This window comes from Gymnoscopelus microlampas (assembly GCF_963454915.1).
Source record: "Gymnoscopelus microlampas genome assembly, chromosome: 16".
Taxonomy (NCBI): Eukaryota; Metazoa; Chordata; class Actinopteri; order Myctophiformes; family Myctophidae; genus Gymnoscopelus; species Gymnoscopelus microlampas.
This window is the reverse complement of record NC_139953.1, coordinates 33,322,620-33,340,119: the sequence shown is the minus strand read 5'-3', so window position 1 is coordinate 33,340,119 and position 17,500 is coordinate 33,322,620. Positions and strand designations below refer to the sequence as shown.

Sequence of the window (17,500 nt, the reverse complement as noted above, 5' to 3'; positions counted from 1 at the left end):
TTTAACAAGGGGTTGATATTTTAATATCTTGCCTGCAGGACCCGGCTTAAAATCCGACCCTTGTCTTACATGTCGCCCGTCCTTTCTCTCTGCCCTTGGTGTCCTGTCTCACTACACTGATCTGAAATGGAGCATAAAAAAAAGAAAAGACCAAATAAACCATTACACATTTTAAGTGCGAGATGAAAGGGGTTCAGGATGGGGACATGATAGATATTGCAGTCCACTGACAATTCTTTTTCTTTCATGGTTGTTACTGTTAAGAATTTATAAAGTCCTCGGGGGTTCTTTCTTACCCCCCTTAGCTTTATATTTTGTGTCAATAAACAAAGCCTAGTATGCAGCTGTTTCCACTGCTTTCAGTTAGATTGCTATACAACACTCTGGTAATAGAGAGTGGCCCCCCGATTGCAAAAAGGCTTTTAAAAAAAAGCTCACAATGTGTCACTGTGCTTATAGATCGGCTATTTTGAAGACGTTGATGTACTGAGATCTGTTGCGGTGTGAGAATAGGTGAACATTCGGCAGAAAATAGCAGATCTACAAGCTCACAACACGTCGCAATGACGCGTTGTGTGAGGTTGTAGATTTGGTGTTAAGGGAATAAAGGAGGGGGCCAAGTACAGTCAACGAAGTCTATATGGTCTAACCCATTAAAACCTGGAAAGCACCTGTGTTATTTTAGATTTTAGCTATATAGCAACATGCGTTTTTCAGAAAACACTAAGGATTTAGAACAGTGGTTCTCAAAAATGGCAGATCTACAAGATCACACTTTGTGCCGTGCTGCGAGCTTGAACATCTGCTATTTTTTTCTTTTTTTTTGTGGGGAAAGCTTTCGCTGAAAATATCAGATCGACAAGCTCACAACGCGACGCGTTGCATCACGTTGTGAGCTTGTCGATCGGCTATTTTCAGCGAAAGCTTTCCCCACAATAACAGAAAAGACACTAGTATTGAGCCCTGAGGGACTCCGGTTATGGGTTAAGAGGTCAACTTTCACTTTAGTTTCAAAACATGCCACGGCCCGCTCTTTGAAAACCAGTGCACTAGAGGAAATAAAAAGAATATCCCTGATCTGAGCCTATTAGCTGCAGTTAGGCCTTCTTAGAACTTGAACATCCCCGGGTCTTCACGGTCCCATCAAAGAAATCCACTCCCCTTTGTGTTTCTCTGACAGTAGTGTGTAGCGTTGTGGGGGTGAATAATAGGCTTCATTGTTAGTGCTGTTTCTATAGCGACAGGACCTGTTTTGCAGAGCAGAACTGAAAGCCGGTGAGACTTCAGAAGATGCACACGACAGACACTGATCTGCTTTTTTTCTGCCAAAGTTCTCCCCAGAATACGGATGCTGGGGTTTTGAAGTGGTTAACCTCAATCTGGCCAATATGCTACAAAATGAAATGTCACAATACTTTTGACCAAATGCCTCAATATCAATATCGTATTGTGACTGATTCACCCACCCTTCCCCGGTTTCTGTCATTTTGTTTAACTTCATGAAGTACCCTAGCGTCCCTCTTCTGGGGCATGTCATAATAGGTGAACATTCTTCGAAAATACCCAAAGAGATCTGGTGTAGAGGGAAAAGAAGTAGGGGTCCAACTTAAGTACAGACACCTGGGAGACCCCGGTCAACAAGCTATACTGTATAGGGTTTAAGCAATTAACTTTTTTTTATTATTACAAGTTTAAAGTTTAAAGTTGATTCTTGTTTCTTTTTCACTTCACTGTATCTAGTACAGTAGAGTGGAGGATGGCAGAGTGCAGAGAGGGATTGCTACGCAAGTCTGGTTTGATCGGATCTGGTCATGATTTTGAACCATAGAGTTATAAACCCACCTATTCATTTCAATGACAGTTGCTCACCAGCGTTTGAAGCACCCGGAAGAACGTTCTACTGCCGCATTTTTCTTCATTTGAGCACCAAAGATTTGCTAAAATCTTCACGATTTACAGCTACAAGCTCATAGCGTTATGAGCTTGTATATCTGCTATTGCTTTGAATAGCCAAAGAAATCTAAAATGACAGAGATACGTTCCTGGTTTTAATGGGCTAAAAAAGAGTAGCCACTAAATGACATGTGTCTTGACATGTGTTGAATTCTCTCTCTCTCTCTCTCTCTCTCTCTCTCTCTCTCTCTCTCTCTCTCTCTCTCTCTCTCTCTCTCTCTCTCTCTCTCTCTCTCTCTCTCTCTTTTCTCTGTAGAAACCAGCCAACATTCTGGTCATGGGGGAGGGACCTGAACGGGGAAGAGTAAAGATCGGTAAGAAGGACTCCACCTCCCCTGGGAGATATTGTAAATGACTGACTATTGACCTGGTTATTCATCGCTCCACAGAAAGAGGTTTAAGCATCGCAGAGTAGCATTTCTATACAGCGTCCAAATGTTCAAATCTATGTGTCACATTTACCATAAAGGCTAAATCCAAAGTGGCAGTAGTGGTGTGATTCGTTGGACTGTGAACTGCTTAAGCTGTTCATTGCTCAGTCAGGTTATTCACTATTGCTGCAGCATTTAACCTGAAGGAGGTCACAGGAGGCTCAAATAAGTGCTATTACATAATATACGAGAGTAATAGCAATGGCGGTGTGGTACTGGAGTCTGTTTGAACCCCTCTTCATTCAGCAGTAGTGTGAAGTGTTTCTGTTATTTTTTCAGTGCAACTGTGTCTTGTAAAAAAGAAAAAAAGATCACCCGCCCGAGTTACTGATACATACAGTAATTGCTAACTTAAGATGATTCTACTGTTGCAACTAATTGTTAGCTGAAGCATATGACTTACAGCTGATGCAATGGAGTGCAACTGGACAGTTTTAAAATAAATTCTGCATATAGTTAAAAGCAACATTACTTTGCTAAATATATATATATACATAACTTTACCATCTGGTGCTAGCTAAGGTGCGTGTACCTGTTTGTGTATGTACCCCAGTAGAAAGTGCTACTGAGTACTTTTGGCCTACGTTTTAATTGCCCCTGTAACAGTCCAAGACATGTTCACTCTCTGCAAAGAACAGGGGATAATATTGTGTGACAATGCCCTCATTCATCAGCAAGATGTTTTTTTTTACATACAGGGCCATATGAGAAGATTGCATCTGTACCTCCAGGTCAAAGAGCATTGTAATATAAACAAGACCCATGCCAGTATATGTACATAATCATATAACTATACTTACACTCTTAATCTGTGTAATCATATAGATAATGTGTTTGTGTGTATGAATCATATGACATGACATGATACAGTGGTAAGCAAGACCGGGCAGAACAAGAACAGACGAATGCGGTACAAACAAGTTCTGCAACACTTAATCAAACTACAGGGATGGGTCAAGTCTTGTGTATAATATTACAAGCATGCTTATACTGTCCAATAGCCTTGGACAGCAGCCCCTTGACATTCCATCCATATCATTTGTTTTATAGTAGGTCTGTTTGCTAACTGTCCCTATCTCTCCTGTCCTTTCACTGTGCAGCTGACATGGGTTTTGCCAGACTCTTCAATTCTCCTCTCAAGCCACTGGCGGACCTCGACCCCGTAGTGGTGACCTTCTGGTACAGGGCTCCTGAGTTACTGCTAGGGGCCCGACACTACACCAAAGCTATTGGTCAGTGTGTGTGTGTGTGTGTGTGTGTGTGTGTGTGTGTGTGTGTGTGTGTGTGTGTGTGTGTGTGTGTGTGTGTGTGTGTGTGTGTGTGTGTGTGTGTGTGTTTGCACAGTTACATTTCAGTCTAAGAGTGTAAACATAGACCCGTAACATCTACTTTGTAGACTATTAAAGGGAAACTGTCGATTTTCCAGGAGATCAATGATATAGTGTATCCTATGCCTTCTGTGTATTTCTATGTGAAATGCTGCCATTGCAAAAAAGTTGCATCAAACACATCATTGTCTCTGCCAGGCCGAAGGCGTGGCCGAGACTATTTTTAATTTCCCTTTAACGGAATGTACAGAGTGACAAACCGACTCCCACCACAGACCCTTGTGTCCAAGGACCAGGCTGAAGGCAGGGGGGAGATTATATTTTCGTCCCTGTCTGTGTATCTATCTGTGTATCTGTCTGTGTGTGTGTGTCTTTGGGCAAAACTGACGTCGTCATTATGATGTCAGTACTTGGATGCTATTCTGTAGCCATGTGGAACTCCATATTTGGTCAAGCCTGACATCATCAGTGTGATGTCAGTACTTGGGTGCCAGTCTGAAGCTGTGTGGAACTCCGTATTTGGGAAAGGTTGATGTCATCAATATGGGTAGGCCTGGAAGATAAGAGCTCCACTGAGTGTCCCTTTGTAGTTCTGATTAAGTTCGCCTCGCTGACTGGTCAATCATTGTGTTGAACAAGAGTTACCGGTTCTCTTTTAGCTTTTGACTAAATATCATTCAATATTCTCAGAGATGCCGCGTGTATATATCGGCAAGCTTAGTTATCATGTCCGGGAAAAGGACATTCAAAGACTTTTCAGTGGCTTTGGCAAGTTACTGGAGATTGACCTGAAAAATGGATATGGCTTTGTAGAGTTTGAGGACAACCGAGACGCCGAAGATGCTGTGTATGAACTGAATGGGAAGGAGCTGTATGGGGAGAGAGTGATCATCGAACATGCCCGAGGACCACGGAGAGACCGGCATGCATTCGGCGGCGGCTACAGAGGAGCGCGCGGCAGTGGCTACAGCAGCAGAAGAAGCCGCAGTGGGAGGGAGAAGTACGGGCCCCCCGTGCGCACAGAATACCGCCTCATCGTGGAGAACCTGTCCGGCAGGTGCAGCTGGCAGGACCTGAAGGATTTCATGCGGCAAGCCGGCGAGGTGACCTACGCCGATGCCCACAAGGAACGAAGCAACGAAGGAGTCATCGAATTCCGATCCCGCAGCGACATGAACCGAGCCATAGAAAAGCTGGACGGCCAGGACGTCAAGGGGAGGAAGATCCGTCTGGTCGAAGACAAACCTCGGCGCCGCCGCTCTCATTCTGCAAGCAGGTCGGGGTCTCGTAGCCGGCGTCGCTCTCGCAGCAGAAGCAGACGAAGCAGGAGCTCCCACTCGAGGTCTCCAACCCATTCAGAGAGAAGGCACGAGCGACGTGCCAAGACTGCCTCGAAGTCCCCATCTCCCAGTGAGGACCGTCGGCCCTTGAAGTCCCCACCGGCTAGGTCAGCCTCTCACGCCTCTTCCAAGTCCCCTGTCAGTAATAGATCAGCATCCCAGGACTGACATCGCTGTTCCCAAGACGGACCACCGCTGTTGTGACGTATTGAAGCAAAGGAGAATTTGTAAAGAATAAATAGCAGTTCACCATAATCAGACACATTTAAAGCTGCAATCCATAACTTTTTAGTGAATAAAACGTTATTTTAGAGTAGAGTACGTTAATTCAATATAATTACAGTAACGCCAGGATTTGATTTGCTGGGGGAAATGGGGTGGGAGTCCATAACTCTGTTTGTGATATCCCCCCCTCTGGTCATTCATTTTTAATCATCATCAGTGGGGATATGTTTTATCCCTGCTTCTGGTCAGACTGAATTGAATACATTCATTTCCTTTTGGGAAATGTAGATATTTTTTGATATTTATTGTTTGTTCGATATTTATGTTTGACAATATCACAATTTAATTATTTAAAAACGAATGTTAACCACATTAACCCCAGCATCCATATTTTTGGCAACAAAAAAAAAGAAAAAATCTAATTGTTTCAAATTATTTTCAAAACATTTCAAATCTCCTTTTTATTTAAAAAATAGCGAACGTAGCAAGATCTACAAGCTCTGTGAGCTTGTAGATCTTTCTATGTTTGCTATTTTTTGTATGACAAAGTATATAGATAGGGCTTAAGTGGTTATGAGAATGTCCCCCATCAGTTTTTTTACAAATTGAACCCTGACTACACAACTGCGGTGGTCGGAGGTGGTCTCCCTGCTCTTCTACTGAGACATTTAGATCCTGTGGTTGAGTAATGAGTAGGACCCCTACTGGTTGGCAAGGTATTGCATGAAATAACTCCTGCCTTGCCAAACACCTGTTCAACAGTAAACATGTAGGTGCTTATGCATGGGTTCTGTGGGTTCCTAGGTAGGATATGAAAGTTATGGATTGCAGCTTTAATATTGACTGGTGTACTTTTTAGATTTTGACATCTAAACTGATTTTAACCATAAATGATTGTATCTCATGTATTGTAGTTTAAAAAAATGTATTGCTTGGTATTTAATGATTTTTCCTCCGTAATAGCATTGTAAATGTCTTGTGCACACTGCCAGTAGACCACAGATCTACCTCCACACATTTTTTTTTCACACGTTTTATACTTTTTTAAATATTTATATTTAATGTTAGAATGGAAGTCAATGGGGCTCTGGTTGGGCTGAAATCTTTCCCACATTTAGAGTCATATGTCATAGATATGTCATGTATTATTTCGTATAGTATAGCACAGTTGTTCTCAACCTTATCAGGCCGTGACCCCCCAAAATAATCATATGTGTACTGGGGACCCCCCCACCCTGACAAGCTCCTTTGAATGTAGGTGTGACTCAGTTCCACAGATAAATATTGTGAAAATAGCAGCTCACAACGCCTCGCCGCGCCTCGTATTATTTGACAATTTGGCCAATGTTTGACCAGTTTCTATAATATAGTTCGTCGATGACTTTTGATGCAGTATTAGCCTTTTTTTTCTTCTTTTTTTTTTTTTAGGTATTAAAAGTAATTCAATTGTCACTTCACTGTCATCTGGGAACCCCCCGAAAATCACATGGGGACCCCCCTGGTTCCAACCTACAGGCTGAGAACCACTGGTATAGCACATATGTTTAAATGGAAGGTTGTAGAATCATAGTTTGAAAACACACATTCACAGTGTAATGTATGTTTGGAGGTAACATACGTGTTTAACGTTTCCTTCTTGATATATTCATTGACTTCTTCAAAGCTGATGAATTTGGGTTTCAAAACATCTGTGTTTTGTTTCAATAAACCATACAATTCACAGAAATGTACTCAGACAGTAGGGAACTGTACCAGTAGCATATGGCTATGATTGGCTTCCAAAGTTTGTGGGGGTGGCCGTTTTGCACAAAATGCCACGCATCATGAATGCAGCGCCCGATTGCCGAGAAACTTTGCACGCACATTCCCACTAAGCCAAGGAAGAACCTCCATCCCAATTTTTTTAAATCTCCTCATGGTGGCGCTACAACAGCCTCCTTCAAACTTCACGTTTTGGCCTATAACTCTTGAACCATAGGTCATACAATCAACATCTTTTCTTCCCCTGGATTTCTTGGATCATGATGTAACGTATAGGCCCTTTTGTGCCAGATACTTAAAACATCCTTTTTGCAACTACTACAGATTTTGTCCAAAACTCACGCACATCAGTGAACACATTATCTCTGGGGTCATGTGTTCAAGATGTATAAGTTCGATTTTTCAGTTCCCATACCCCTAAGTGGCTATGACCAATGTTTACGGGCCCTGGCTAGGCAACCCGGCCTGGCGGAGACCTGTGCTCCAAGGAGCACACATTTCTGGTTTATTTTCTTTTTTTCTTCTTTTTTTATCGGGGAAAGACCAACATGTCCTGCTCTAATTGTGCCTCCTCAGAATTCTGGCTTGCATGACACCCCTGAACACTACATGCTGTTCTGTGTTGGTGGCTTTAACAGTCAGATCAGATCTGTACGTCATCACAATTTGTCACAGAGTTCAGGGGAGAAAGAAAACAAACATTTACCCATCTGATGTAACCACATGTATCACTGGTGCTATTTAGGGCGAGCACCTGTGTGCACAGCGCTTCCATGGAAGTTGTTAGGGTCGGGTTTAAGGGGCTGTCCACACCAAGACGATAGCTATAAATATGTTGGATGTGGATGGCGGAGTCCACACCACAACTGTAACGACAACGAGAGTGGCGAACGGTGTGTTTCATTGGCTTAGGCACAGCACCCCTCTGCAGGTATCCCAGAACCTCAGACTTTAGAAACCCTGACCCTAGCCAAAGCCTGTTGTGTATACTTAGGTCTGTATTGGGCTAGTCAAGTACAAAGTCAAGAAGCTATAGTACAGTACAGTACACCCTCACCATCTCAAAAATTGTCAATTTTCTTCCTCGAAAATAGCACACCCACAGACTCACACTATATCGAGCTTCTAGATATCCTATTTTAGACACGCTTTTGGACATTTTAAAGAATTTCACCTATGATGACCAAAATAGGGACACCACTGTTAAAGTGGCTAACCATTAGTCCAGGACATGTTGATCTGGTACCGCATTGTGTGCTCATTCAACTGCAGGTCACAGTACTATACGCTGTGTGTTAGTATAGAAACTGCATTCTCTGGCTTGTACTGGTGTTGATGTGAATACAATAAAATGTTAATTGTTCCCCTAGGCCTACGACAACTTTCCTTCTGTATTCAGATATTACTTTGTGCAAAAGTGTGACAAGGCTCTACCATAAAATGAGATGAGGGGCAATGAGTGGCACATTAAATCACAGACCTTTGACGTGCAACTTCCCTATGTTCCATACCGACTAAAATACTGCAGCTCAACAGCACCCTAATGTCTCTCTTTTCTCTCTCTCTCTCTCTCTCTCTCTCTGTGTGTGTGTGTGTGTGTGTGTGTGTGTGTGTGTGTGTGTGTGTGTGTGTGTGTGTGTGTGTGTGTGTGTGTGTGTGTGTGTGTGTGTGTGTGTGTGTGTGTGTGTGTGTGTGTGTGTGTGTGTGTGTGTGTGTGTCACAGACATTTGGGCAATTGGCTGTATCTTTGCAGAACTGCTGACATCAGAGCCCATCTTTCACTGTCGCCAGGAAGACATCAAGACTAGTAACCCCTTCCATCATGACCAGTTAGACAGAATATTCAGCGTCATGGGCTTCCCAGCAGGTGTGTGCATACCAGCAGTATGTACTAGATTTTTCTTCAAAACACACTTTTTGCTACTGCTCTTACAAATCGTGTCCAGTTGGCTATAACTGCCTTCCAAAGTTTGCAGGCCCTGCTAGTGGCCGACAGAGTGTGTGTCCCCGCGTCTCCGTCATTTGTGTTCGGATAGACGTTTGACAAAGCCGGATGCACTGTGGTGGATTTGAACTCGCAGCCTCCGCGGTGGTGGGCAGGCACTTTACCACTGCGCCACCTGAGCACCTGCTTAGCCAAACTTAAAGGAGTAGTTCACCCCAAAAGTCTCCTACTGACCGATGACCCGGTCATAACATTTTTTGCTTGCATTAATAAATTAATGCAACAAAAAAAATTCCATGAATCCAAGACTTCATGGGGTGTGTAATTGATGGAAAATAAGAAATCTTTTGGGTGAACTACTCCTTTAACCCCCATAAAGAAGTCAACAAGATTGCATTTTCCTGGGTTCCTCCAGCACACCACAGTTATTCGAAACATAACCTCTGTGAATTCATTATAGTTGTATCTGTAACTTCGAAACATAACCACTGTGAATTCATTATAGTTGTATCTGTAAACTTACCTTGTAAAGCATGCATTTTCTGTCGTTTTTTAATCCCTCAGATAAAGACTGGGAAGACATCAGGAAAATGCCGGAATATCCCACGCTTCAGAAAGACTTCAGGAGAACAACGTGAGTAGACACCGAGGCTCTAACCATCTTTCAAGTAATATCACTAGACAGAACCTATTCTGTGTGTTTGAACATTTCTTGATTTTAATGTCAGGTGGTTGTGTAAGAATTATTTTAATTACATTTTCCCCCCAATTTATATACTGTATATAAACAGTTTTTCAAAATATTCTGTGTATGCCTCTGCTTGTGTTTCATACACTACAGGTATGCAAATAGCAGCCTAATCAAATACATGGAGAAGCATAAAGTTAAGCCCGACAGCAAGGTTTTCCTCTTGGTGGGTATACTGTATACTTCTACTGTAGTTATATTTACTTTAGCTGTGGATACAGGGTTTCTAGTTCACAGTTCTGGGAAGTATGTAAACATGACAAATGAGTGTGATAATTTGCACAAAAAGTATGAGAAAATTAAATATGACCAGTTCACGAAGTTAAGCTCTAGAAACGATGCACATGTTTGCTCCGCTCACCCCATAGTCTAGTGTTCAGTCTAGTGTTCCTCATGCATGGCCATAAACTCTGTTTCTTTGGTTCTGGTCTATACTGTATACTTTACTGATACTGTATTGATACAGGTTTTGTTCTTGGTCTAAGTTGGCCTGTATTCATCGCTGTCCCTACATCCCCTTTCATGTCAATTTTGTACCGATACTGTATTTTGTCTATCTAAAAACTGACTTTACTTGACACTTGAACTGTCGCACATCATCACCTCTCCTCCTGTTTTCATTCCAGCAGAAATGACTCGTACACTCTCTACTCATTCTACTATTTTGCCCCATAGGGATGCTAGCAGAGTCTCTCAGCTCAGCTGCTACGATTTGTTCTTTTATTTCTCACTGGCAAGTTGCTAAGAGAGAGTAAGAGTTAAGAGAGTTTGTTTTTTTCGTCCGGAAAGACGAATGTGAAGAATGTGTACGGCTGTGGCCAGAACTTGTCTAAACATTTTGTACAGTACATGTCATTAGGATTATGTTAAAAGGAATGTCACTCACACTGCAGGGCTTTTGAAGTACTTCAATCTACTTGCCGCCTCAAAATTCCTGCTTACCCTGGCTAGGGGGTACTATTGACACTCACAACTCAGTGTTTGCACTTTTCATATTTTGTTTTATAGATTTGTCATTATCGCCACGATACGCAATCTTGCAATCTTTCATAATCTGGGCCGTGAGGATATTGCAATACATATCGATTAATTGATCATTGAAATAGATCTGAAAATGCACATGGCCCATTGGCCCACCCATCTGACCACTTAACACGGCAGCTGCGTGGCTGCCGTGTTAAGTGGTCAGATGGGTGGCAAAACACTCGGAACACTTTTTCAAGTAGTAAGGCTAATCCAGAAAAGGTTGGGAACCCATGATATAGGAAAGTTGAAATGAGGTCTAACCCTTGGAGATCGACAAATGGAGATCAGTAAAGATGAATACAAACTTAACACAAACTGTTTCATTCATGCCCTCAGCTCCAGAAACTCCTCACAATGGACCCTACAAAAAGGATCACATCTGAACAGTCACTGCAGGACCCCTATTTCCTGGAGGACCCCTTACCGACCACTGAGTGAGACTTGAATACATTCTTAATTTTTTGGGATTAACATTTTCCCTATAGTTTCACAGTCAGAGCTGTATTCCATTATTGTAAATGTACAATGGGCTGAATGTTTTTGTTCTTTTTTTTTTGTGGGAACAGGTTTTGGTTTGTTAAATGGTTAAAAATGTGTGTGTGTTTGTGCACAGGAAACAACTAATTCAGTCCTATCTCTTTTTTATTTTTTTGTCCAGTGTGTTTGGGGGCCAGATCCCCTACCCTAAACGAGAGTTTCTAAATGAAGACGAGCCCGAGGAGAAAACGGAGAAGGTAATCATCCCCTGGCACTGTGGGACATAGAATTAACGGACATGAAACTGTATTTTTGTTTTTGTGAGCTGACCACAGTGGCACATGGATTCCGTCTTTCACAGGGGGAATATAATTTCTCAGCCGCCAAAGTGGTTTTCAGAATAGAGGCACTAATTTGGAACAGTCCATTTACGTTGTCCATTTTTAGCTACCGGTATTTAGCTGGTGCTCTCATCCAGAGAAAGGACTCAGGTTCTTGTTAAAGTTTGCATGAACCCTAATATCTGCAGTATGAATAAAGTCTTCAGGGTGCAGTCACACCGAACTTAGATTCTACCTTTTTTTTGCCATTTGCGGATTTCCGCAAAAAAAACGCTCCTTTCCCATTGAAAAGCATTGGCAGAATCTGCCTGCATAGGACATAAACCTTATGGCTATGACATAACCTTATATGTTATGTCAACAAATGTTTTTCAAAATATATTCGAGTGTGTAAGCAACCTACCAGGAGTTGTCTGGTTTATCTACATCTTCTTCCTTTGAAAGTAAAGTCAAGTCTAATCCTTAAATGCAGTAATGCACACAATGAATTGTACATTTCTTATTTATAATATCGTTGTCATAATAATTATTCTAAACAAACTTAAAAGGATGCAACTGCCAAATGATATTTCAATATTTATTGTATTGTTTGTTTATTATTTGACAGCGACCATAAATACAATATATTGCACCGGATATAGCTACAAGCATCTGTGGTCCCTGGGAGAGGATTTTCTGTGACTCACAATTTGGGGCAGTATAAATAATAAACAAATTACATGACAAGACAGTTTATAAAATAGAATAAACAATAGACCTGTCCTAGACATGTGAGTCTAGGACTTGCTACAAGCTTGTAGCAAGTAGGCCCTGCTAATAAACAGCCATAGAAATAAATCTATACTGCTGATTCTGTCGTCATGCAAGCCCAGAACAGTGCGATCCGTAAGCCTTTCGAAGCAATCTCAGATTACTGTCGAGAGACAGGAGTGATAGAGGAAGCAAAACACAAGCTGGCCAAACATGAACAGCTGTCGTCAACCTCGAAGCAGAGAACAGAGGTCAAACCACCTTTCAAGGTTAACATTGGCACGCTTGTTTTCAGATCTCAGCGTAAACTGCATGTCCTGTGGTCATATAGTCACAAGTCATATAGTCTGGACGCACGCATGTACGCATGTCCGGGGCAAAAGAGAGGAGCCTTGTCCGCCGTGCGGAGCCAGTGGATCCCATCTCTGGAGCACAAATGTGCCCCTGCAGACCACATGTTGAATCCCACCAGCACCATCTCTCTTGCGGTGTGTTTCACCAATGCCACCAATGGCTATTTTGTCCTCTAAGGCCTATTTTATACTTTCAACATTTTCAGAAAAAGTTATATAATAGTATATTTATATATGATACAATATTATTGTAATAATATTAATATTGAGCTATTTGCTCAAAATATCGGGATATTTGATTTTGTCCATATTGTGCAGACCCACCTTTACTGAAGGTGGCAGATGGCCGATCTAGTGTGTTTGTGCAAGGTGAAGGGCACAGCGTACAGTAGTACACTGCTCCCCCTATCTAGCTTCTGCGAATCCCCAGATCCTGCAGCACGTTTACAGCAGCTGCTGTCAAGTTGGCAACACCCGATACAAGTAATGTATACACACACTACTAGCCGCTCCCCCAGGAAGGCTGTGTGAACCCCACTAGCCCTTTCTCTCTCTCTCTCTCTCTCTCTCTCTCTCTCTCTCTCCTTCATTGTACCACAAACTCCCCTGCAGGCTGAACATATGAACATATGAGGGAGACTTCTTTTGAGTTTGAATATCGTCCAAAACTGTTACTTTTACTAATTCAAATAAAAAAGAGCAAAAATAGCAGATCTACAAGCTCAAAACACCGCCACGGTGTGACACGTTTTGAGCTTATAGATCAGCTACTTTTGCTACTTTTGTGTGACACTGTAGTATGACGAAATAGCCTAGGCATTCATTTACGAAAAAAACATAAAAAGAAGTGAAAAGATGTTTTGCAAAACATGCTGGACAACTGTTACTGTGGCTTGTTCATTGCCGCAGCCAAGTTTTGGGGGATTATTATTATGACAGACACAAAAAATGATCATATACAATTATACATGATTGATGTGCTGCCCTAGCATTGCGCAAAAAGAGTCCTGCAACTTCTTTCTATCTCTCTCTCTCTCTCTCTATCTCTCTCTCCCCCCCTCTCTCTCTCTCTCTCTCTCTCTCCTTCCACCACTCTATCCACCGCCGCAGGCTGGGCATGAGAGAGCCTTATTGTTTTTGCCAGTGGGCTCACGTGTCTAGGTCCCGTGGGGAGCCTGTGAGAGGTTTGTGAGCCAGGCTCACAGCGTAATTCCTGTAAATCATCCCAGAGCAGAGCTATCGATGGCTCCAAACTGGAACTGGAACACAACGTCATTGACTGATTGCCGACCTTTAGTTCACTCTGCTACTTGGTGGCGGCATCAAATGCGGAGCCTGCAGTTATATATACTGTAACTGTATGTTACAAGAATATACAGTATGTACAGTATCACATTTTAAATCGGTCAGTTACTGTATGTCCAGAATGATATGAGCTTGTGCAAGAAAATCATTTCACCCTTTCTTTTACACCTGTAAACCTGTGATGTGACAATGAGTTGAAACAATGTAGTCACAAAAAAAAACACTGCATCGACAAACCTGACATAACGTATACCTGACAATTAAGTACATGATAACCAAAATATGTGAATGTGACATGTTTTGCGTCCACTGTTAATGCTACATTGGAGATGTTCTAATGTTACAGCAGGTACTGCAGTGTCCTTTCCTCCACATGTAGTCAGCAAGGATCTTGCACACACACACACACGCACGCACGCACCCTCTTACATTGTTTAGTTCTAACAAACAGAACAGGTGGCTTTGAACAGAGTCGCTAAATGTTTTCCAGCTGTTAGCGTAGTCACATGGACTGTTAGCAGCCCCCCTTTGTTCACATTCCACAAGGGGGAGGGGCTAAATTGTTCTGCTTTCTTTGCTGTTCTCTGTATTGGAATACACTGTCATTTTTTGTTCATAAGCTCTTTGATCAACGTACTACAACAAGACTTCTGGTAGCACTGCAGTATTGCCAGCATTAATGCATAACAAGAATTTCAAGGCATTTCTCCTTCATAAGAGGGTAAAAAGAGAGTGCAGAGAGTGGACATGCAACATGTAGGTCCTGAGGGCGATTCCAACCTACCATTCAATTATCACTTTTTTTCTCCTACTTTTGAGGTGAAGCAACACAGGCCTGCAATGCGGAATTGAGCCAGGGACATTCACATGGCCGACACATTGCTCTGTTTGATATAGTATGCTTTTCTTCCCTTACAACTTGACATGTCGCCTCTGTCGGGTGGAAACCTCATACTGTATGTCCACTTTTCAGGATAAAAATTCCAAAGTAGCAAAAGTAGCAGATCTACAAGCTCACAGCGTGTCGCTTCGCACAGCGTTTCGAGCTTGTGGATCTGCTACTTTTTATACTGTAGTGTGATGCTGTAGGCTGTAGTATGATCGAGTAGGGCTTTAATTCACGAAAAAAAAACACAAAAAGTTGAGAAATGTTGAGACAATATAGTATGCTTTTCTCCCTTACAACTTGACTGATGTATAAGTCTTGGTTGCACCCCCCCCCCCCCCCCCCCCCCCCCTTCAGAACCAGACCCAGCAGCACCAGCAGACGACGGGCCAGACGCAGGCTCAGACCCAGCAACAGACGGCTGCTCAGCAGGCGCCCTCCCAGCAGAGCTCGGCGCAAACCAACGGCACCGCCGGTGCCACAGGGGCCACCACCGGCGGAGGACTGCAACATGGCCAGGACCAGGGACCCCCCAACAAGAAACCTCGTATCGGACCCTCCGGCACCTCCTCAGGCACTGGGTTGCTGCAGTCAGAGTACCAGGTTAGTACCATTAATGTCCTAGTATTTTTTTGTTATGTTTTTTTTTTATCATCATTTCGTTTTTCTGCCCCATTCAATCGGTTTACCTCTACACCACCCACACGCCCGATGTACAATTTTGTTGTACAATTGTAAGTACAATGAGCAGGAATTTGTTACAGAACCAACATGAGAAAAAAGCAATACATTTACGTGTTCATAATGTCCCAAAGCCCATAATTTGGCCTTTTATATACAAAACATTCCAGTGTTCAAGTGTCCACACTGGCACACACACACACACACACACACACACACACACACACACACACACACACACACATACACACGCACATGCTCGCGCAGCAGACACACACACACACACACACACACACACACACACACACACACACACACACACACACACACACACACACACACACACACACACACACACACACACACACACACACACACACACACTCATACATACAACATACTGCACACAGCTCTAGCAGTCATGTAGCAACAACAGTGTTGCAATCAGAAGGGATAATTGTTAGCTACAGTACAGTACTATTTTGTGGCAGCCACACTGTTCAGTAACTTGTTCTGACTTTCTCTTGCCAAGATAAGACTTCTTGTTTTCGCTACTCATCCAGCTGTCCAGTGAGGGGACTGTCCATTCTAACCTTGAACTAAAGTTTACCACACACTGTACAGTATGTTATCGGCTGTCTTAGTGTTCTGTTCTCTCAGATGAAGTGTCCATATCGTAGCATCATCATCTGTTTTTATACGTCTGCAGACTCCTGTCCAGGACAGGCTTCAGACGTGCCTCCTCTGGAGACTTGGCTCAGATCTGAACCCATTTGATTTGGCTTTAGGAACCCGTTGCGACCGCATGCCCTTGCTGACGTCGCCCCCGGGCAGGGTTCAAACCCGGCCATTCCGCACGAAAGGCGTGTGCTCTAACTGCTACACTAGGGCGGACCCATGTCCATACCATAGCATAAACGTGCCAAAATCTTTGGCCGTAAGTGTCTTGATCTTGAGTCACTTAGTGCGACTGACAGGGTCAATAACAGCAGTCTACGAGCTTCTCCATCTCATTGTGGGTTTCTATAGCATGGGTCTTCAACAGGTGGTCCGGGACCCCTAGGGGGTCCTTGGAGTTACTACAGGGGGGCCGCTTAATCTTTGTGTGATGGGAACTTTACATTAACCACTTGAACCCTAGCATCCCTATTCTGAGGGTAACATTAGCCAAAAATAGCAGATCTACAAGGTCCCTTTTTTTTGTACATACTTTTTATTTTATTTTCTAATGCTTTTTTTGTATATATTTTTTTATTTTCTCATGCCTTTCTTGTACATAATGGTATATATTTTTTTCCTCTGTATTCTTATGTTGATTTTTGAACTGTTTGGTTGCTACTATATGTCTATGAAATTAATTCAAGGACCCCAATGGAAACAAGCCCGCAAGGACTTTTTTGGCCGGACCTTTTAGACAAAAGCATTATAAATGTAACTGTGTTGTTTTGCATTCTTTTGCCTAATAAAAATGTCAATCAATCAAAAAACAACGGCTCGCAGCTTGTAGATCAGCTATTTTCGGCAAAGAGGTTTGGTGTAGAAGGGAAAAAAGAGCAGACCAAGTACAACTGTCAAGTTTAGTAAGTATTGGGTTTAAGTGGTTAAAGATATAAGTCAACAAACCCCAAAAATATTAATTGACACAACACTGATGATAGTGCTGTCAAACAAGTCTATGAAACTATCTATGAAATCTATGCAACACAATTTTGTACAATATGTAGTGGGGTCCCTGCTTCATCTCTCTCTCAGCTAAGGGGTCCTTGGCCTGAAAAACGTTGAAGACCCCTCCCCTGTTCTATAGGGTTATGGCCATGTCAGACAGTTTGGCTACATCATGGTGGTGCCAAGACTACTGTAAGTCAGTGCCAGCTACCAACACGTAAAGATAAAGGGAAGGCCATTGTTTGTGTTAACAGAGACTGCTATCCGTCTCTGCAGACAGTTTCG

The 17,500-nt window shown here is 42.7% G+C and overlaps 2 protein-coding genes across 2 annotated transcripts in view; both read left to right on the top strand.

The window, feature by feature from the left end:
- Positions 1 to 17,500, top strand: part of cdk19 (cyclin dependent kinase 19) — a 63,120-nt gene that overhangs the window by 41,043 nt on the left and 4,577 nt on the right. The window contains exons 5-12 of the mRNA XM_084082788.1: positions 2,210 to 2,267; positions 3,485 to 3,616; positions 8,762 to 8,905; positions 9,548 to 9,617; positions 9,825 to 9,897; positions 11,094 to 11,191; positions 11,416 to 11,491; positions 15,227 to 15,472. Coding sequence (XP_083938914.1) covers positions 2,210 to 2,267; positions 3,485 to 3,616; positions 8,762 to 8,905; positions 9,548 to 9,617; positions 9,825 to 9,897; positions 11,094 to 11,191; positions 11,416 to 11,491; positions 15,227 to 15,472 — 897 coding nt within the window. The remainder of the gene's footprint in view (positions 1 to 2,209; positions 2,268 to 3,484; positions 3,617 to 8,761; positions 8,906 to 9,547; positions 9,618 to 9,824; positions 9,898 to 11,093; positions 11,192 to 11,415; positions 11,492 to 15,226; positions 15,473 to 17,500) is intronic.
- On the top strand, positions 4,405 to 5,220 carry LOC311063822 (serine/arginine-rich splicing factor 6-like; the record flags this gene model as incomplete). Its single annotated transcript, XM_084083433.1, has 1 exon — positions 4,405 to 5,220. The coding sequence occupies one exon, from the start codon at positions 4,405 to 4,407 to the stop codon at positions 5,218 to 5,220; it is 816 nt and encodes a 271-aa protein (XP_083939559.1).